General features: G+C 43.3%; 2 protein-coding genes across 2 annotated transcripts in view; one reads left to right on the top strand and one right to left on the bottom strand.

Annotated features, from left to right (window-relative positions):
* Positions 1–16408, bottom strand: part of LOC118085583 (zinc finger protein 721-like) — an 83807-nt gene that overhangs the window by 50287 nt on the left and 17112 nt on the right. The window lies entirely within an intron of this gene.
* Positions 10587–11627, top strand: LOC118085009 (olfactory receptor 52P1-like). The gene has a single exon (XM_035115260.2). The coding sequence runs from the start codon at positions 10587–10589 to the stop codon at positions 11544–11546; it is 960 nt and encodes a 319-aa protein (XP_034971151.2). The 3' UTR covers positions 11547–11627.

The raw sequence follows: 16408 nt of genomic DNA, 5'->3' as shown, positions 1-16408 counted from the left end.
ATGATAGATGTGCTTCAGCCCCACTGGAACCAATGTGGAAAGTTTAGCACATGACTTAAGTCCAATTTGATTTCATTGGCAGCTAAACACAATTCACCGGGTGTAACCCACACTATCGAGATTTCTCTAAGAGAGCAATTTTTTCCATGCATTATTTTCAAGTAAGCACAACTGTTTACCATATTATGTATTTTTGTGTTTTTATATTGTAAACTGCCCTGTGATCCTCAGATGAAGGGTGGTATATAAATGTAATGAAAACAAAAATAAAAATTGAATTCAATAGGGTTTACTGCCACATAAAAAAGCAGGGGCTTGGCCTGCTAGAATGAAATATAGAATGATAGAATTGCAGGGTTGGGCGGTAACCCAAGGGTCATCTAGTCCACCCCCTTGCAAACAGAATCAAAGGCCAAAATATCCCTGACAGATGGCCGTCCAATCTCTCTTTAAAAACACCCAGTGCAGGAGAGTCCACCACCTTCCAAAAGAGTCCATTCCACTGCTGAACAGCTCTTTCAAAAAGCTCTTTGTAATGTCCTATCCACCAGAGCAGCAGAAAACCAGCTTGGTCCATCATCCATGAGATGGCCTTTTAGATATTTGAAGATGATCATCATATCACCGCTCAGTCTTGTCTTCTTCAGGCTAAGCATCCCCAACTCCCTCAACTGTTCCTCATAAGGCTTGGTTTCTAGACCCTTGTAATGCCTAGCTTTCCCGAAGTCTACACCTAAGGGAATCCCTAATATATGCTATTCATGCTGACACCTTTAAAGTTATTTAGCAGGGGAATGCCTTTGTTGTTGAAGAGGCACAAAGTTCACGTGCTGTCTCAATTTGTGGCTCTTCCCTCCACTGCAGCCAGCAAGACTACAGTATCCATGTGCCATGCCTCCCATGAGTGATGTATGTGTTTAACGGGAGCCATGCCACCCCCTACTCTTTTATCCTGCTGGGTATCCCTGGTCTGGAAGCGTCCTACTACTGGCTAGATAATTTAATCGATGCTCGTACAGTTGTCTATGTATTAAGGAAAGTCGGGTTAGGTTGTTTTGTCGATCAATATCCGAGATTCTTTCCTTAATTAGCTTTTTTGCCCTTTCCCATCCCATGGACAGAGTGGGCCCCACCGGCAGTCCATAAGAGACTAATTTCTTTTGGATGGTCTGCTCCCATGTAGATCGGAATCTATCAGTGAAGATTAGGGGGAGAAGGCCATTTGGGGTCTTATTCACTTTTAGCCAGTACAGTAGAGCTGAATAAAACTTAGCCAAATACCACCCAAAGCCTTTTTGTGCTTTATTGATGTTATATCTGGTGTTCAAAATATCTGTGAAATTGTTTATGCTTCTGTAAGTATATACGGCTTTATCCAATGTTAGTCCTACTCAGAGGCGACCCATTGGAATTTAATGGTCATGAGTAACTTAGGGTTAATGGGTCAACTCTGAGCAGGACTGGCATTGGCTAAAGCCCATAATATGCAAAATATGCTTAATTTGTTTTATCCTCTCTGCAGCTGTTTTTTTTGTCAAATTTAGATTCATCTTTTTAAAATGTGTTTGCAATTGTTTTACATGAATTGTAAGCCCCTTATATGGTTTTGTTATACTACAAGTTTTCTGTAATTTTTTTGTGATACAGTAAATAAATATTTGTTGTATGTAGACAGCACAGAAATCCCTGTACCCGGAACCCTATTGTACCTGACATAATTCCCTTTCATGGTCACAAGGATCTCCAGAGCACAAGACTCTTAAAATGAGAGGGAGCCTGAGACAGGCGGATGCCAAAAACAACACTGATAGAGTTGAAAGGGATCCTGAGGGTAATCTACAACTGGATGTAGACCAAGGCAGAATAGAGCAGTACAATTACTTTCTGTGATTGGACCACGATAATTCTGCTGATGAAGCCTAGAACAGCATTGGCCTTTCTTTGCTGCTGCATCACATTGCTGACTCATGTTAAACCTGTGGTCCACTAAGACCCCTAGATCCTGTTCACATGTACTAATGGCAAGCCAGATGTTCCACATATTATATTTGTGCAGCTGTTTTTTAAAATAAATAAATAAATCCCAACAGTGCCATAAAAGGAAGAACTACCTCAGGTTAGAAGAGATTTTAAGTAGGAAAATAGATGGGAGAGCTTCCCCACTCACAAAGGTACTTAGATCATTATGTTGATCTGGAAAGTGAAGAGTGTGTCTGTGTGTATGCTGGAAAAAATACTCTTGTTCCCAAGAGCACCTGTTGGCTATCCAGGGGAGAGGGAGGCATCCATGCCCATAGAGGTCTTTGAAAGCAACTGGCGGAGGCTGAAGGGAATTAGAAGCCTCCTCTTGGGTGCTGACCAGACTGACCTATAAATAAGACCTGGCAGCAGTTCCCTCCACCGGATCCTAGAGAGGCTGGCAGGAGCACTGGGCACAGCATGGCCACTTCTTCAAAGAGAGATTCTGCAATCTGCTAAGGTGAGTGACTATATTTAGCCTCAGGCAGGTTACATTACCCAGGTACTGTTCTCCTATAAGAGCTGGTGATGACTCCCTCAGGTGAATGCAGAAGCAGCATGGAAGGCAGAGGTGACCGTCTCCATAGCCTGTGTCTTCACCCAGCCAGTGGGATTGGGCTTTTTAGGGCTAGAATTACTGGTCAATTGCATGAAAGAATACATTCTCCCTTGAAGACCTGCTGAGACTTTGGACCCAGCTTGGAAAGTAAGCTGGGCTGGCTTTTAAAGACAGGGAAGTGTAGGCTGAGAGGCAAAGGCTGCTGTTAAAACATCAATTTAATCTTTTAGCTGAAAGCCCCCTTGCTAGGTCTGGGGCGATGGATGCAGCAATGCTTTTGAATTCCAGGTGCTGGAAACCACAGGAGGTGAGAGAGGTGGTCCTCAGGTCCTTCTTGCAGCTTTCCCACAGGCATTTGACTGGCCATTCACTGTAAGAATATGATGCTGGACTAGTTGGGACCCCACTGGCCTGATCCAGAAGGGCTCATCTTATATTCTTATGCATACTCTCTAAGGGAAAGCAAGAGTAAGCTTTCAACACATAACTGATATGCCCAACAGAGACATGTCATGTCATAATGTATTAGGAAAACAGATTCTGTAGAAGCTGGCAATATGAATTTGACATCTAGTCAACAGATTACCTGTGCAAATTCCACAAAGGATTTACTTGTTGTTTAACGTTCTCCACATGCACACACCCCTGGATAATTCCCCAGGGAAGAGCATCACATCAGAAATGAGCCAGGAATAGACAGGCAAAGCAGATGAAGCAAGGCGGGTGAGACTTCTGTTTTTGATGTTTTCCAAGCTCCTCCCTCAGGAAGCTTGAAGCATCTACTAAGTTAAAACAATAAAATCACACGGCTGGGTCTTAAACTGTTAATCATGTTAAGTACTGTATATGTCTCTGTAAAATAGATGGGCTTATTTTGAGAAAAAGTAGAGTTGGCACCCATTTTTCTGCTGTATCTCATGTCAGAATCTCCTGTCTCTTGCTACCTTATGCCTTTGACTGGAGATGCCGCTAGGAATTGAGCCTGGGACCTCCTGCATATTTATTTATTTATTTATTTATTTATTTATTTATTTATTTCTTAAATTTATATACCTTACCACCTTTTATTTCAAGGAGCTCATGGTGGTGTACCTGGTTCTCATCTCCCCATTTCACCCTCACATCAACCCTGTGAGGTAGGTGAGGCTGAGAGACAGTGACTTGTCCGAGATTGCCCAGTATGTTTCATGGCCAGGTGGGGATTTGAACTCCTGGGCCCTGCAACTGGACTATGGGTCCTCACTATTTACATATCCAGTTGGGGAAAGCTGCATCTGTGAACTTTTGCCAGGTATCCAGCTGTTAAAGGCCTCGGGAGCCTTATCGCCAGCTGCTACTCTTATACCAGCAAAGTAAGCAGGGGCAGATTTTTCAAAAATCAAATTTGCACAATAGCTGCTTAGGTCAAAGCAAATCTTTCCCCTGGAGCAGAAGAGGCAGGCTGAAGAGTGTCACAGAATCATAGAGTTGGAAGGTATCCCAAGGGTCATCTAGTCCAACCCTCTGCAATGCCAGAACAGCTAGTGAGGAACAACTAGGCAGGAGACAGCAGAAGCAGCTGGGGGGGGGGGGTTGGCTGAGATAACTATACACATTTTGCAACTTGACTAAATGAAGAAAATATCACTGAATGCTCAATTAACGTTAGCATCCTTTAAATGTAGGCAGCCAGGCACACTAGAGGATAAACAGCTCTGAGTGAGCACTGGTATCTATCACATTCCTGAGTGCTGTTACCCCACACTTAAATTTTCAACTGTTGTATCCCTGCCAACCTTCACCATCAGGCCCTGCTGAAAGCTTGTATTTCTTCCTGCCAGCAGGAATGGGGTTGAGGCTAATTTATACCTGCTGGTGGAAACAAGACCTCAAAATGGTGATGTGAAATTTTGCTGAATGCAGAACATGCCCGTTAACAACAAGCGGACTATTTGGATCCCTTCCAGTCGGGATTCAGGCCTCATCATGGGACTGAAACTGCCCTGGTAGCACTGGTTGATTATCTCCGGCGGGCTAGGGACAAAGGTAAGAGCTGTTTCCTAGTTCTGCTGGATCTCTCAGCGGCTTTTGACACCATCGACCATAACATCCTTCTGGACCGTCTAGAAGCTGGGAGCTGGGGGCACTGTCATACAGTGGTTCCGCTCCTTCCTCCTGGGCCGTGTTCAGAAAGTGGTGATGGGGGATGAGTGTTCAGACCCCTGGGCTCTCACTTGTGGGGTGCCTCAGGGCTCTGTCCTCTCCCCCATGCTTTTTAACATCTACATGCAGTCGCTGGGAGAGATCATCAGGGGGTTTGGGCTGGGTGTTCATCAGTATGCGGATGATACCCAGCTCTACCTATCTTTTAAATCAGAACCAGTGAAGGCGGTAAAGGTCCTGTGTGAGTGCCTGGAGGCGGTTGGAGGATGGATGGCGGCTAACAGATTGTTGGTTGCATCCTGAGAAGACAGAAGTACTGTTCGTGGGGGACAGGAGGTGAGCAGGTGTGGAGGATTCCCTGGTTCTGAATGGGGCAACTGTGCCCCTGAAGGACCAGGTGTGCAGCCTGGGAGTCATTTTGGACTCACAGCTGTCCATGGAGGTGCAGGTCAATTCTGTGTCCAGGGCAGCTGTCTATCAGCTCCATCTGGTACGCAGGCTGAGACCCTACCTGCCTGCAGACTGTGTAGCAAGAGTGGTGCATGCTGTAGTTATCTCCCGCTTGGACTACTGCAATGCGCTCTACGTGGGGCTACCTTTGAAGGTGACTCGGAAACTACAACTAACCCAGAATGAGGCAGCTAGACTGGTGACTGGGAGCGGCCGCCGAGACTACATAACACCGGTCTTGAAAGATCTACATTGGCTCCCAGTACGTTTCCGAGCACAATTCAAAGTGTTGGTGCTGACCTTTAAAGCCCTAAATGGCCTCGGTCCAGTATACCTGAAGGAGCGTCTCCACCTCCATCATTCTGCCCAGACACTGAGGTCCAGCACCGAGGGCCTTCTGGCGGTTCCCTTGTTGCGAGAAGCCAAGTTGAAGGGAACTAGGCAGAGGGCCTTCTCGGTGGTGGTGCCTGCCCTGTGGAACGCCCTCCCAACAGATGTCAAAGAGGAAAACAACTACCAGACTTTTAGAAGACATCTGAAGGCTTTTAATGCTTTTTTTAATTTAAAAACTTTTATTTATTCTTCTTAAAAACAGTACATAATAAATCATCATACACAACATAGACACAGAATAACACAAAGTAAACTCAAAGAAAAACGAAAAGCAAACTTTCACAAATGTCCACATAAAATAGAAATGAAATGATGCAAAAAAGAAAAAGAAAAGAAATTGCTGGACATCTGCAAAAATCAGCATATCAAAGCAAAAAACACTCAAACAAAATTAAGATGAAGAAACAGAAAAAAAGAAAAGTTAGAAAATTAAAAAAGAAAAAAGAACTTCTGATTGTTGGTATATCATTTCTGTTCATTTCTAACTATACCCTGCTTTCTTTGTTTTATCTCTCCCGATTTTACGGGTGAATCTTCTCTTTCTTTCTATTTACATACTCTCTTTAAACGATATTTGAATCAGTTTAGACAAACTACCAATCTATTATTTATACCTTCTTTCTTCAAATGTTCTTCCACTAACTTCCACTCTTTTTGTACTCTCTGCTTTGGTGTGTTTCTTATTGCCGCTGTCATTTTATCCAAATTCATATATTCAATTAATTTGATTAGTCAATCTTGGACAGTTGGTACCTCCATTCCTTTCCATTTTGGGGCTATTACAATCCTTGCTGCCGCCACTGCATATAATATTACATTTCTCCTATCCTTTGGTATATCTTCTGATATCATGCTCAATAGAAATAACTCTTGTTTTTTCCCAAATGTTACTTTTAAAATGCTTTTTAATTTTTCATAGACCTCATTCCAAAACTCTCGTATCTTTTTACAATGCCACCAACAATGTATAAAGGTGCCGATCTTCTCCTGGCACCTCCAGCATTTGTTGGACCCTGTCTTATATATTTTATTCAATTTCTCCGGTGTTAAGTGCCACCTATAGGTCATTTTCAGCATGTTCTCCTTTATCATAGTACAGGCTGTGAACTTCATACTCTCCCTCCAGAGTCCCTCCCATTGCTCACTATATATAACTCTGCCGATATCTTGAGCCCACCTTATCATTGTATGTTTTACTTCCTCATCTTTAAGGTTCCATTCTAACAAATATTTATATATTCTAGTGATTTGTTTATCCATATTATCAATTAACAATTCCTGTAATTTTGACTTCCCTTCTTGGAATCCTAATTTATTATGATATTTGAAAAGACTCTGAATCTGATTGTACTGAAGCCAGCTTGTACACTCCCCTTTTATTTCTTCATATTTTTCCATCATATACTGTCCATCTTGTTTCCTAATTACTTCCTGATATGTCTTCCATTTTCCTCTGTTATTTTTCTTACTTATCGCTGTCATCTCGAAGGGGGAGGCCCACCAGGGTATCTTTGGCTCTAGAATTCTCCTATACTCCTCCCATGTTCTTAATAATGACCTTTTGATGACATGATCTGTAAATTCTTTATGGGTCTTTTTCTCTTCTTGTATCAGATATGTATGCCAGCTAGATATATTCCTAATTCCTTCTAATTCCAGCAGATCCCCATCTTCCTGTACAATCCATTCTCTTATCCAACATAAATTAGTTGCTGCGTAGTACACTCTGAGATCTGGTACCCCCCAACCTTCTCTTTCCTTGCTATCTGTTAATAGTCGATACTGGATTCTAGGTTTTTTATTTTCCCAAATGAATTTACTCAATTCTTTTCTCCATGTTTCAAATATTTCACCTTTCCCAATAATTGGTAACATTTGAAATAGGAATAGAAATTTCGGCAAGACTGCCATTTTTATGGTTGAAATTCTCCCTGACATTGATAATTTCAAATTTTCCCACCTTTCCAAATCTTTTTTTATTTGTTTCCATGTTGTTGTTGTTTAGTCGTTTAGTCGTGTCCGACTCTTCGTGACCCCATGGACCATAGCACGCCAGGCACTCCTGTCTTGCACTGCCTCCCGCAGTTTGGTCAAACTCATGTTCGTAGCTTCGAGAACACTGTCCAACCATCTTGTCCTCTGTCGTCCCCTTCTCCTAGTGCCCTCAATCTTTCCCAACATCAGGGTCTTTTCCAAGGATTCTTCTCTTCTCATGAGGTGGCCAAAGTATTGGAGCCTCAGCTTCACGATCTGTTCTTCCAGGGAGCACTCAGGGCTGATTTCCTTAAGAATAGATAGGTTTGATCTTCTAGCAGTCCATGGGACTCTCAAGAGTCTCCTCCAGCACCATAATTCAAAAGCATCAATTCTTCGACGATCAGCCTTCTTTATGGTCCAGCTCTCACTTCCATACATCACTACTGGGAAAACCATAGCTTTAACTATACGGACCTTTGTCGGCAAAGTGATGTCTCTGCTTTTTAAGATGCTGTCTAAGTTTGTCATTGCTTTTCTCCCAAGAAGCAGGCGTCTTTTAATTTCGTGACTGCTGTCACCATCTGCAGTGATCAAGGAGCCCAAGAAAGTAAAATCTCTCACTGCCTCCATTTCTTCCCCTTCTATTTGCCAGGAGGTGATGGGACCAGTGGCCATGATCTTGGTTTTTTTGATGTTGAGCTTCAGACCATATTTTGCGCTCTCCTCTTTCACCCTCATTAAAAGGTTCTTTAATTCCTCCTCGCTTTCTGCCATCAAGGTTGTGTCATCTGCATATCTGAGGTTGTTGATATTTCTTCCGGCAATCTTAATTCCGGCTTGGGATTCATCTAGTCCAGCCTTTCGCATGATGAATTCTGCATATAAGTTAAATAAGCAGGGAGACAATATACAACCTTGTCGTACTCCTTTCCCAATTTTGAACCAATCAGTTGTTCCATATCCAGTTCTAACTGTAGCTTCTTGTCCCACATAGAGATTTCTCAGGAGACAGATGAGGTGATCAGGCACTCCCATTTCTTTAAGAACTTGCCATAGTTTGCTGTGGTCGACACAGTCAAAGGCTTTTGCATAGTCAATGAAGCAGAAGTAGACGTTTTTCTGGAACTCTCTAGCTTTCTCCATAATCCAGCGTATGTTTGCTATTTGGTCTCTGGTTCCTCTGCCCTTTCGAAATCCAGCTTGCACTTCTGGGAGTTCTCGGTCCACATACTGCCTAAGCCTGCCTTGTAGAATTTTAAGCATAACCTTGCTAGCGTGTGAAATGAGCGCAATTGTGCGGTAGTTGGAGCATTCTTTGGCACTGCCCTTCTTTGGAATTGGGATGTAGACTGATCTTCTCCAATCCTCTGGCCATTGCTGAGTTTTCCAAACTTGCTGGCATATTGGGTGTAGCACCTTAACAGCATCATCTTTTAAAATTTTAAATAGTTCAGCTGGAATATCATCACTTCCACTGGCCTTGTTATTAGCAATGCTTTCTAAGGCCCATTTGACTTCACTCTCCAAGATGTCTGGCTCAAGGTCAGCAACCACACTACCTGGGGTGTATGAGACCTCCATATCTTTCTGGTATAATTCCTCTGTGTATTCTTGCCACCTATTTGTTTCCATACCCTCCCATAATTGTCTTCGAACAAATTAACATTATTGGGTGTCAACATTACTCCTAAATACTTAACTTTTTCTACAACTTCCCAATTCAATACTGGTTTCAATCTACTATTACTTTAGTCTTTTCTTTGTTAATTTTTAATCCTGCAACTCCTCCATATCTCTCTAATTTCTTTTCCAGGAATGGGATTGAATTTGTTGGGTCTTCTAATATAATTACTATATCATCAGCAAATGCTCTGATTTTAAATATTCCATTTTTTACCTTTAATCCTTTAATATTCTCATCTTCCTTTATATCCTTTATGAGACATTCTATTGCTAGGACAAATAATAGAGGAGAGAGCGGGCATCCCTGCCTGGTCCCCTTACTAATTGCAAACTCCTCTAATACCTCCCCGTTAATTATCAATTTTGCTGATTGTTCTCTATAGATCGCATTTATCCCATTAAAAAAAAATCCCTCTATGCCAATTTCTTTCAAAATTCTTTTCATAAAATTCCAGGCCAAATTATCGAACGCCTTCTCAGCGTCTAGGAAGATAAATGCTATTTTTTGGCTTGGGTGCCAATCTAGGTATTCTAACGCATCCACTATAACCCTCATATTATTTGCCATCTTCCTCTTCGGTAGAAACCCTTGCTGTTCTCTCCCAATCATTCTATTTAATACCTTTTTTAATCGCTCTGCTAGAATGGATGCAAATATCTTGTAATCTAGATTTAGTAAGGAGATAGGTCTAAAATTCCCTACACAATTTTCCTTTTCTTCCCCTTTTGGGATCAGTGTGATAAATGCTTGCTGCCAAGACTTAGGGAAATTCCCTTTTTCTAATATTTCATTAACCATTCTTTTATATGTCTCTTTTAATTCCTCCTTGAAAATATTATAATGTGCTGTCAAACCATCCGTTCCCGGGGATTTCCCTTGCTTTAACTTTCCTATAACCCCTATTATTTCCTGTTCTGTTATTGGCATACTTAGCATTTCTTTTTCCTCTTCTCTTATCTGTTCCATTCTCCTCCCCTTAAAATATTGTTCCAGTTTCTTTTTATTTATCTCTTCTTTTTTTATATAATTTCTTATAAAATTTATTAAAACATTTATGTATATCCTCTCTTTTTCTCCATTGCTTCCCTCCCTCTTTTACAGCCGTAATTAATCTATTACTAATCTAGGCTTTTATAGTTTAATAGATTATTGTGTTTTATTTTTCTCTTGGAAGCCGCCCAGAGTGGCTGGGGAAACCCAGCCAGATGGGCGGGGTATAAATAACATATTATTATTATTATTATTATTATTATTATTATTATTATTATTAAACTGTTGCCTGCCTCCCCTACCTCCAGATTAACAAGAAGCTTCTCCTTTGCACAGGCCATAGGAGGAGTCCCAAGGCCCCTCCAGTCTAATATGTCTGCCTCTGGCAGCACCTACAATGGCACCCTACACCCTTCAATCTTCCTCCTGCTGGGGATCCCAGGGCTGGAGGCGGCCCACGTCTGGCTGGCCACCCCCCTCTGCTTCATCTACGTGGTGACCGTGTTGGGGAACTGCACCATCATGTTCGTCATCTGGGTGGAAGAGATCTTGCATGAGCCCATGTACTTATTCCTCTGCATGCTGGCTGTCATTGACCTGGCTGGATCTACCACCGTTGTGCCCAAAATGCTTTGCCTCTTCTGGTTTGGCTCACGAGAGATTCGCTTCGAAGCCTGCTTGACGCAGATGTTCTGCATCCATGCGCTGTCCATCATCGAGTCAGCCGTTTTGTTGGCCATGGCCTTTGACCGCTACATGGCCATCTGCCAGCCACTGCGCTATGCGGCCATCCTCACAAATCCTGCCATCGTGAAGATTGGCTGCTTGGCAGTTGCCAGGGGAGCCATTCTGACTGCCCCATTCCCCATCCTTGCCAGCAGGCTGCCCTACTGCCGAACCAATGTCGTCCCCCACACCTACTGTGAGCACATGGGCATCGTCAGGCTGGCCTGCGCTGGCACTGTGATCAGTAACATGTACGGCTTGACCGTGGCCTTGCTGGTGGTGGGTCTGGATTTAATGTTCATCGGTGTGTCCTATGCAAAGATCATTGTGACCGTGCTGAGGCTGCCATCTCGGGAGGCCCAGGCCAAGGCCTTCAACACCTGTGGCTCCCACATCTGTGTGATTGTCTTGGCCTACACACCTGCCCTCTTCTCCTTCCTCACACACCGCTTTGGCCACAACGTGGCCCCCTACATTCATATCCTCATCGGCAACTTCTATATTCTGGTGCCTCCCTTCTGCAATCCTATTGTCTATGGTGTGAAGACCAAGCTGATCCGTGAAAAGGTGGTCAGCTTACTCCTGAGGAGAAAAGATGTCTCCTAAAAAAAAAAGGTGGCTAGTGATGCATCCAGACACTTACTGGTGGGGCTGTGAATGCCAAAAAGAAAAAAGAAAGGACACAAATCCAGTCGCTCTTGATCTTGGACCAGAATCATATCTCTTATGAAGTGTATAAACATTTACAATATACCCATAATTAAAATATGCACTAAAACAACACAGTACTTAAAGCAGGAGAGACAGGCTGAGAGATCAAGGGAAGGCAGATGCAGATAGGTGCCAATACACAAGCGGTTTCTTGTATTTCAACAGGGAGTGCATTCGATTACACCAGGGCCACAAGTGTCCCCTAAAAACAAATAATGATTAGGCCAAGACAAGACTAGCCAAATTTTATTTGTTGATCTTAATCCCCTTTAGCAGGTACTGGAGGGGAATACAATCTTCCAGATAATTCAAGGTGTTGGTCCTAACCATAGCTGCCAAGTTTTCCCTTTTCTCACGAGGAAGCCTATTCAGCATAAGGGAAAATCCCTTTAAAAAAGGGATAACTTGGCAGCTATGGTCCTAACACACAAGTCCTTATGCAGCTCAGGACCAAGTTACTTGAGAATTATTTCTTATCCACACGGTAGATCACTGTAGTCTGCAAGAGAGTTTCTTTTGCAAGTTTCAAAGATCTCAAAATCCTCCTCCGCAGTGACTCAGAGCAAGGCTTTTAGAATGGCTGCCCTTGGTCTGTGGAATAGGGTACTTCTCAAGGTAACAACAGGTGCCTGCTACCTGCACATTCTGGAAATGACTGAATACATTTTTGTTCCCACAGACTTTCTCAGCTGGATAAATGGATCTTTACCACAAAACTTCATTGTTTTAAATGAATTTGTATTGTGTTTTTGCCTGTTTTTAATTATATTGTGTGTAAATTGAGATAGTGGTTTAGAAGATAATAAATAATAACAACTACTTGTACAGAGTTGTTTATCTTAGTGGTTTTAAGTGTCAGGTGTAACTTCAGGCTGAACACAGCAAAGTTTGCGCAGGTTTTTCCAGAAGCTTCTGGCCGTAACTTAAATGACTAGACGTCTGGACGCAGAGTAAAACTATATACAGGATTTATTAAAATAAAGAAAATCCAGAGTTTCTATGTACAGCTTTAGAACTCAAAACAAAGTAAAATAAATCATTTCCTCTCTGTCTCTCTCTCAACCAATACAGCACCTCTCCTCCTACACTGACCACACTCACCACACCACGTACTGTGCTAGCTTTCTCTGATAACAGGTCTCAGTGCTGATATCAACCAATGAGAGGCAGTTACTAAGGCAGAAGTAGACCTTGGCTTTCTGCCCAGTGTTAATTGCTTGTCCTAGAGTTGATTGTGTGAAGAAGCAATCTGATGGTTTCTCACACTACTAATTTAGCAAACCCCGAACATTGAGGGTATCCTGAGCAATTTTGCAGACGACACCAAATTGGGAGGGGTGTCTAATACCCCAAAGGACAGGATCACACTTCAAAATGACCTTAACAGATTAGGCAACTGAATTTTAACATGGAGAAATGTAAAGTACTACACTTGGGCAAAAAAAGGAAAGGCACAAATACAGGATGGGAGACACCTGGCTTGAGAGCAGTACATGTGAAAAGGATCTAGGAGTCCTGGTAGACCACAAACTTGACATGAGTCAACAGTGTGATGCAGCAGCTAAAAAAGCCAATGCAATTCTGGGCTGCTTCAATAGGACTATAGCATCTAGATCAAAGGAAGTAATAGTTGTTCAGTTTCTGTTAATTGGTTAATTGGTTCTCATGGGAAACTTACAGATTCTGGCTTCACACAATTAACTCAAGGCAGTGTCAATTTACTCTTGGCAGAAAGCCAAGGTCTGCCTGACCTAGAAACTACTCTCTTCTGATTGGTTAACGACCAGCACTGAACTCTGTTATCAAGGAATGCTAGCACAGTTGGTTTTTGTTAGGTGTTAGGAGTAGAAGTGCTGTGTATATGGTTGGAGAGAGAGAGAGAAAGAGAGGATTTATTTTGCTTTGCTTTGTATGCAGAAACTCTGCTGCTTTTATTTTCTTTTAATAAATCCTGTAAATAGTTATTCTGCGTCTAGCCGACTAGTCATTTCCACCTCAACTAGCTTCTGCGCTGTGCAGGAAAACTCTGCTACGTTTGGGCTAAAGCCACTAGAGCTATGCCTGACACTTCAAAATTCTAAGAGGTTATGGGTATCATGCTGCCAGCCTGAGTTGTGGTGGTGTCAGCGTAAGCAGAGAGCTTCCAGTAGTTCCAGAAGTCGTTGTTCCTGTGACGTTGGTGCAGCGGAAGGACACTGGCTGGTTCCTGACTGTCGTGAGCTGGTGACGCAGTGGACTCAAGGACGACAGCTGCAGCGTGTGAGTGCTGGGTGCTGTGGTTCCTGTTCTCTCTCAGTGGCCGTGAGTAGCTGGTTCCAGGTTCCAGGGACATCGCTCTCAAGATGGCCTCACAACCAGTTCAGATGGCTTTTGAGCGTCTGAATGACTCCAATTACTTGCTGTGGTCGGAACGCATGCAGGCAGTGCTGCAGAGGGATCATCTCTGGCGAGTGGTGAGTAAATTTCCTGCGAAGCCTGATGATGAAGACCTCGATAAAGACCAAAGAGCAAGGGCCACAATTGTCTTGGGGCTGGAAGATTCCCAGTTGCCGTACGTGAGGGGAATCAAGACAGCTAGAGGTGTGTGGCAAGCACTTAAAGAACTCCATGTGCGTGAGACAGCGGTTTCCAAGCTGTTTATTCGCAAGGCATTGTACAAGGCAATGTTACAGCCTGGGGTTACAATGCAGGAACACCTACACAGTTTGCAGTTAAAGTTTGTTGCGCTTCAGGAAAGAGACTGTGCGTTAGACCAGCAGGAGAAGGTGGCTATCATTCTGAGCTCTCTCCCGGAAAGCTGGGATAATCTTGTTATGTCTCTAAAGAGGATGATTTAACAGTCAGTTATGTTACTGGGCGTTTGATTGAAGAATGGCAGAAGAAGCAAGAAAGGTCGTTGGCTGCAGAGGCTTCTACAAGCGGGCGGTTTGGAAGGAGTTCTCATGCCGTACCAGAGGTGAAGCAGCAGCAGCGTGCCAGTGAGGAGTCAGCATTTGCTGTTAGGCGTTGCTTCCGATGTGGGTCTTCAGCGCATCTAAAACGTCAATGTCCGGAGTTGGTGAAGTCTCAGTGGCCGGTGCAGGAGCAGAGACGAGATCAGCAGCAGCAGCAGCATAAAAAGAAATTCTTCAAACGAAAACAGTCTGCTCAGCTGGTGACCGCCGAGGTCAAGATTGCTGAGGAGAAACAAGCTGTCTGGGTGGTCGATTCGGGAGCGTCTCGGCACATTGTAAATTCAGATGAATTGTTTGTTTCCAAGAACTCGGCACAGCGCAGCCAGGTGGCTCTAGCAGATGGAAGTACTTCTGAAGTGATTTCGGGGGGTGCAGTTTTTGTTCCTTGTCTGCGTGAATGCCTGCAAAATGTACTGTGTGTGCCTTCATTAAGGAGCAATCTGATGTCTGTAGATTGTTTGCTAAAAGCTGGGTTTAAAGTGCATTTTGAAGGAGACAGTTGCATGATTAAGAAGGCTGGTGAGATTTTAGGCACTGCTAAGTCAGAGGGAGGCTTGTTTTGGCTTAAAGCAGGATCTCAAGTTGCAGCAGTAGTCAGTAAATCTCAGCCTGCAGTGAACAACAAAGCTATACATGACAACTGTGTGCACTTATTGCACAGGAAAATGGGGCATGCTGGCTGGAAAAGTGTACTGAAAATGTCTGAATTGGCTGATGGGTGCAATTTAAAGAGTTGTAACCAGTACCTTGACTGCAATGTTTGTAAAAAGGTTAAAACCCACAGAGTCTCTTACCCCAGGAGTGACAGAGTTAGTGAGTCACCGCTACAGCTAGTCCACATGGACGTGGTTGGTCCATTTGCTGTAAGCAGGGGTGGATCGCGTTTTTCTCTAGCAATTGTTGATGACGCGACACGTTACACTTGGTGTTATCCAATGAAGAATAAGGGTGACGTGTTCACTAAATTTAAAGGCTGGGTGGCATCTGTGGAAAGGTTTCTGTCCTTTAAACTCAGAAGGATTCAGACGGACAGAGGTGGGGAATTTATGTCAAATGCTTTTAGAGATTGGTTACAGAAGCGTGGCATTGGGCATAGAAAAACGAACGCTTTTTCCCCGGAAGAGAACGGCATTGCGGAGCGAAAACCCAGATCTCTTCAAGAAATGATGTTTGCCATGCTTGATGATGTTGATTTGCCCATGTCTTTTTGGGGGGAGAGCATGCTCACCGCGTGTTATCTCCAAAACAGACTCTTTCATCAAACAATAGGGACAACTCCGTACTTTAAATTGTTTGGCAAAAAACCCAAAATTGATCACTTGCATGTGTTTGGGTCAAAAGCCTGGGTATTAATTCCAAAACAAATGAGAAAGAAGGGAGATCCTAAGACCAAACAGTTAGTGTTTGTGGGCTACCAGGAGCTAGGAAAAGGTTTCCGCTTTGCTGAAGGGACAAATGGCATTGTGATCTCCAGGAATGCCAGTTTTTGTGAACATAGTGGCTGGGAGAGACTACATGCCAATACTGAGGTTTGGTTTGAACCTTCCCAGGGGCTTCGTGACTCTGAAGGTAAACATAGAGAATCAGAGTCTGAGGGGGAGGAAAGTTCAGATAAGAGCTCTCAAGAAAGTGCAATTAGCCAGAGACCAGTTGCTAAGCAACAGAAGAGAGGTCATAGTTCTGAGGAGGAAAGTGGGTCAGAAGAAAAATTTTCTCCCAGAAGATCTAAAAGACAAAACAAAGGAGTGCCTCCAGAGCGGTTTTCTCCAGATACTGCAAATGTGTTTAGTGTAATTGCAGAGC

This window comes from Zootoca vivipara, chromosome 4 (assembly GCF_963506605.1).
Source record: "Zootoca vivipara chromosome 4, rZooViv1.1, whole genome shotgun sequence".
Classification (NCBI taxonomy): domain Eukaryota; kingdom Metazoa; phylum Chordata; class Lepidosauria; order Squamata; family Lacertidae; genus Zootoca; species Zootoca vivipara.
Note: the sequence above shows the minus strand (reverse complement) of the source record. Positions and strands in the feature narration are given on the sequence as shown.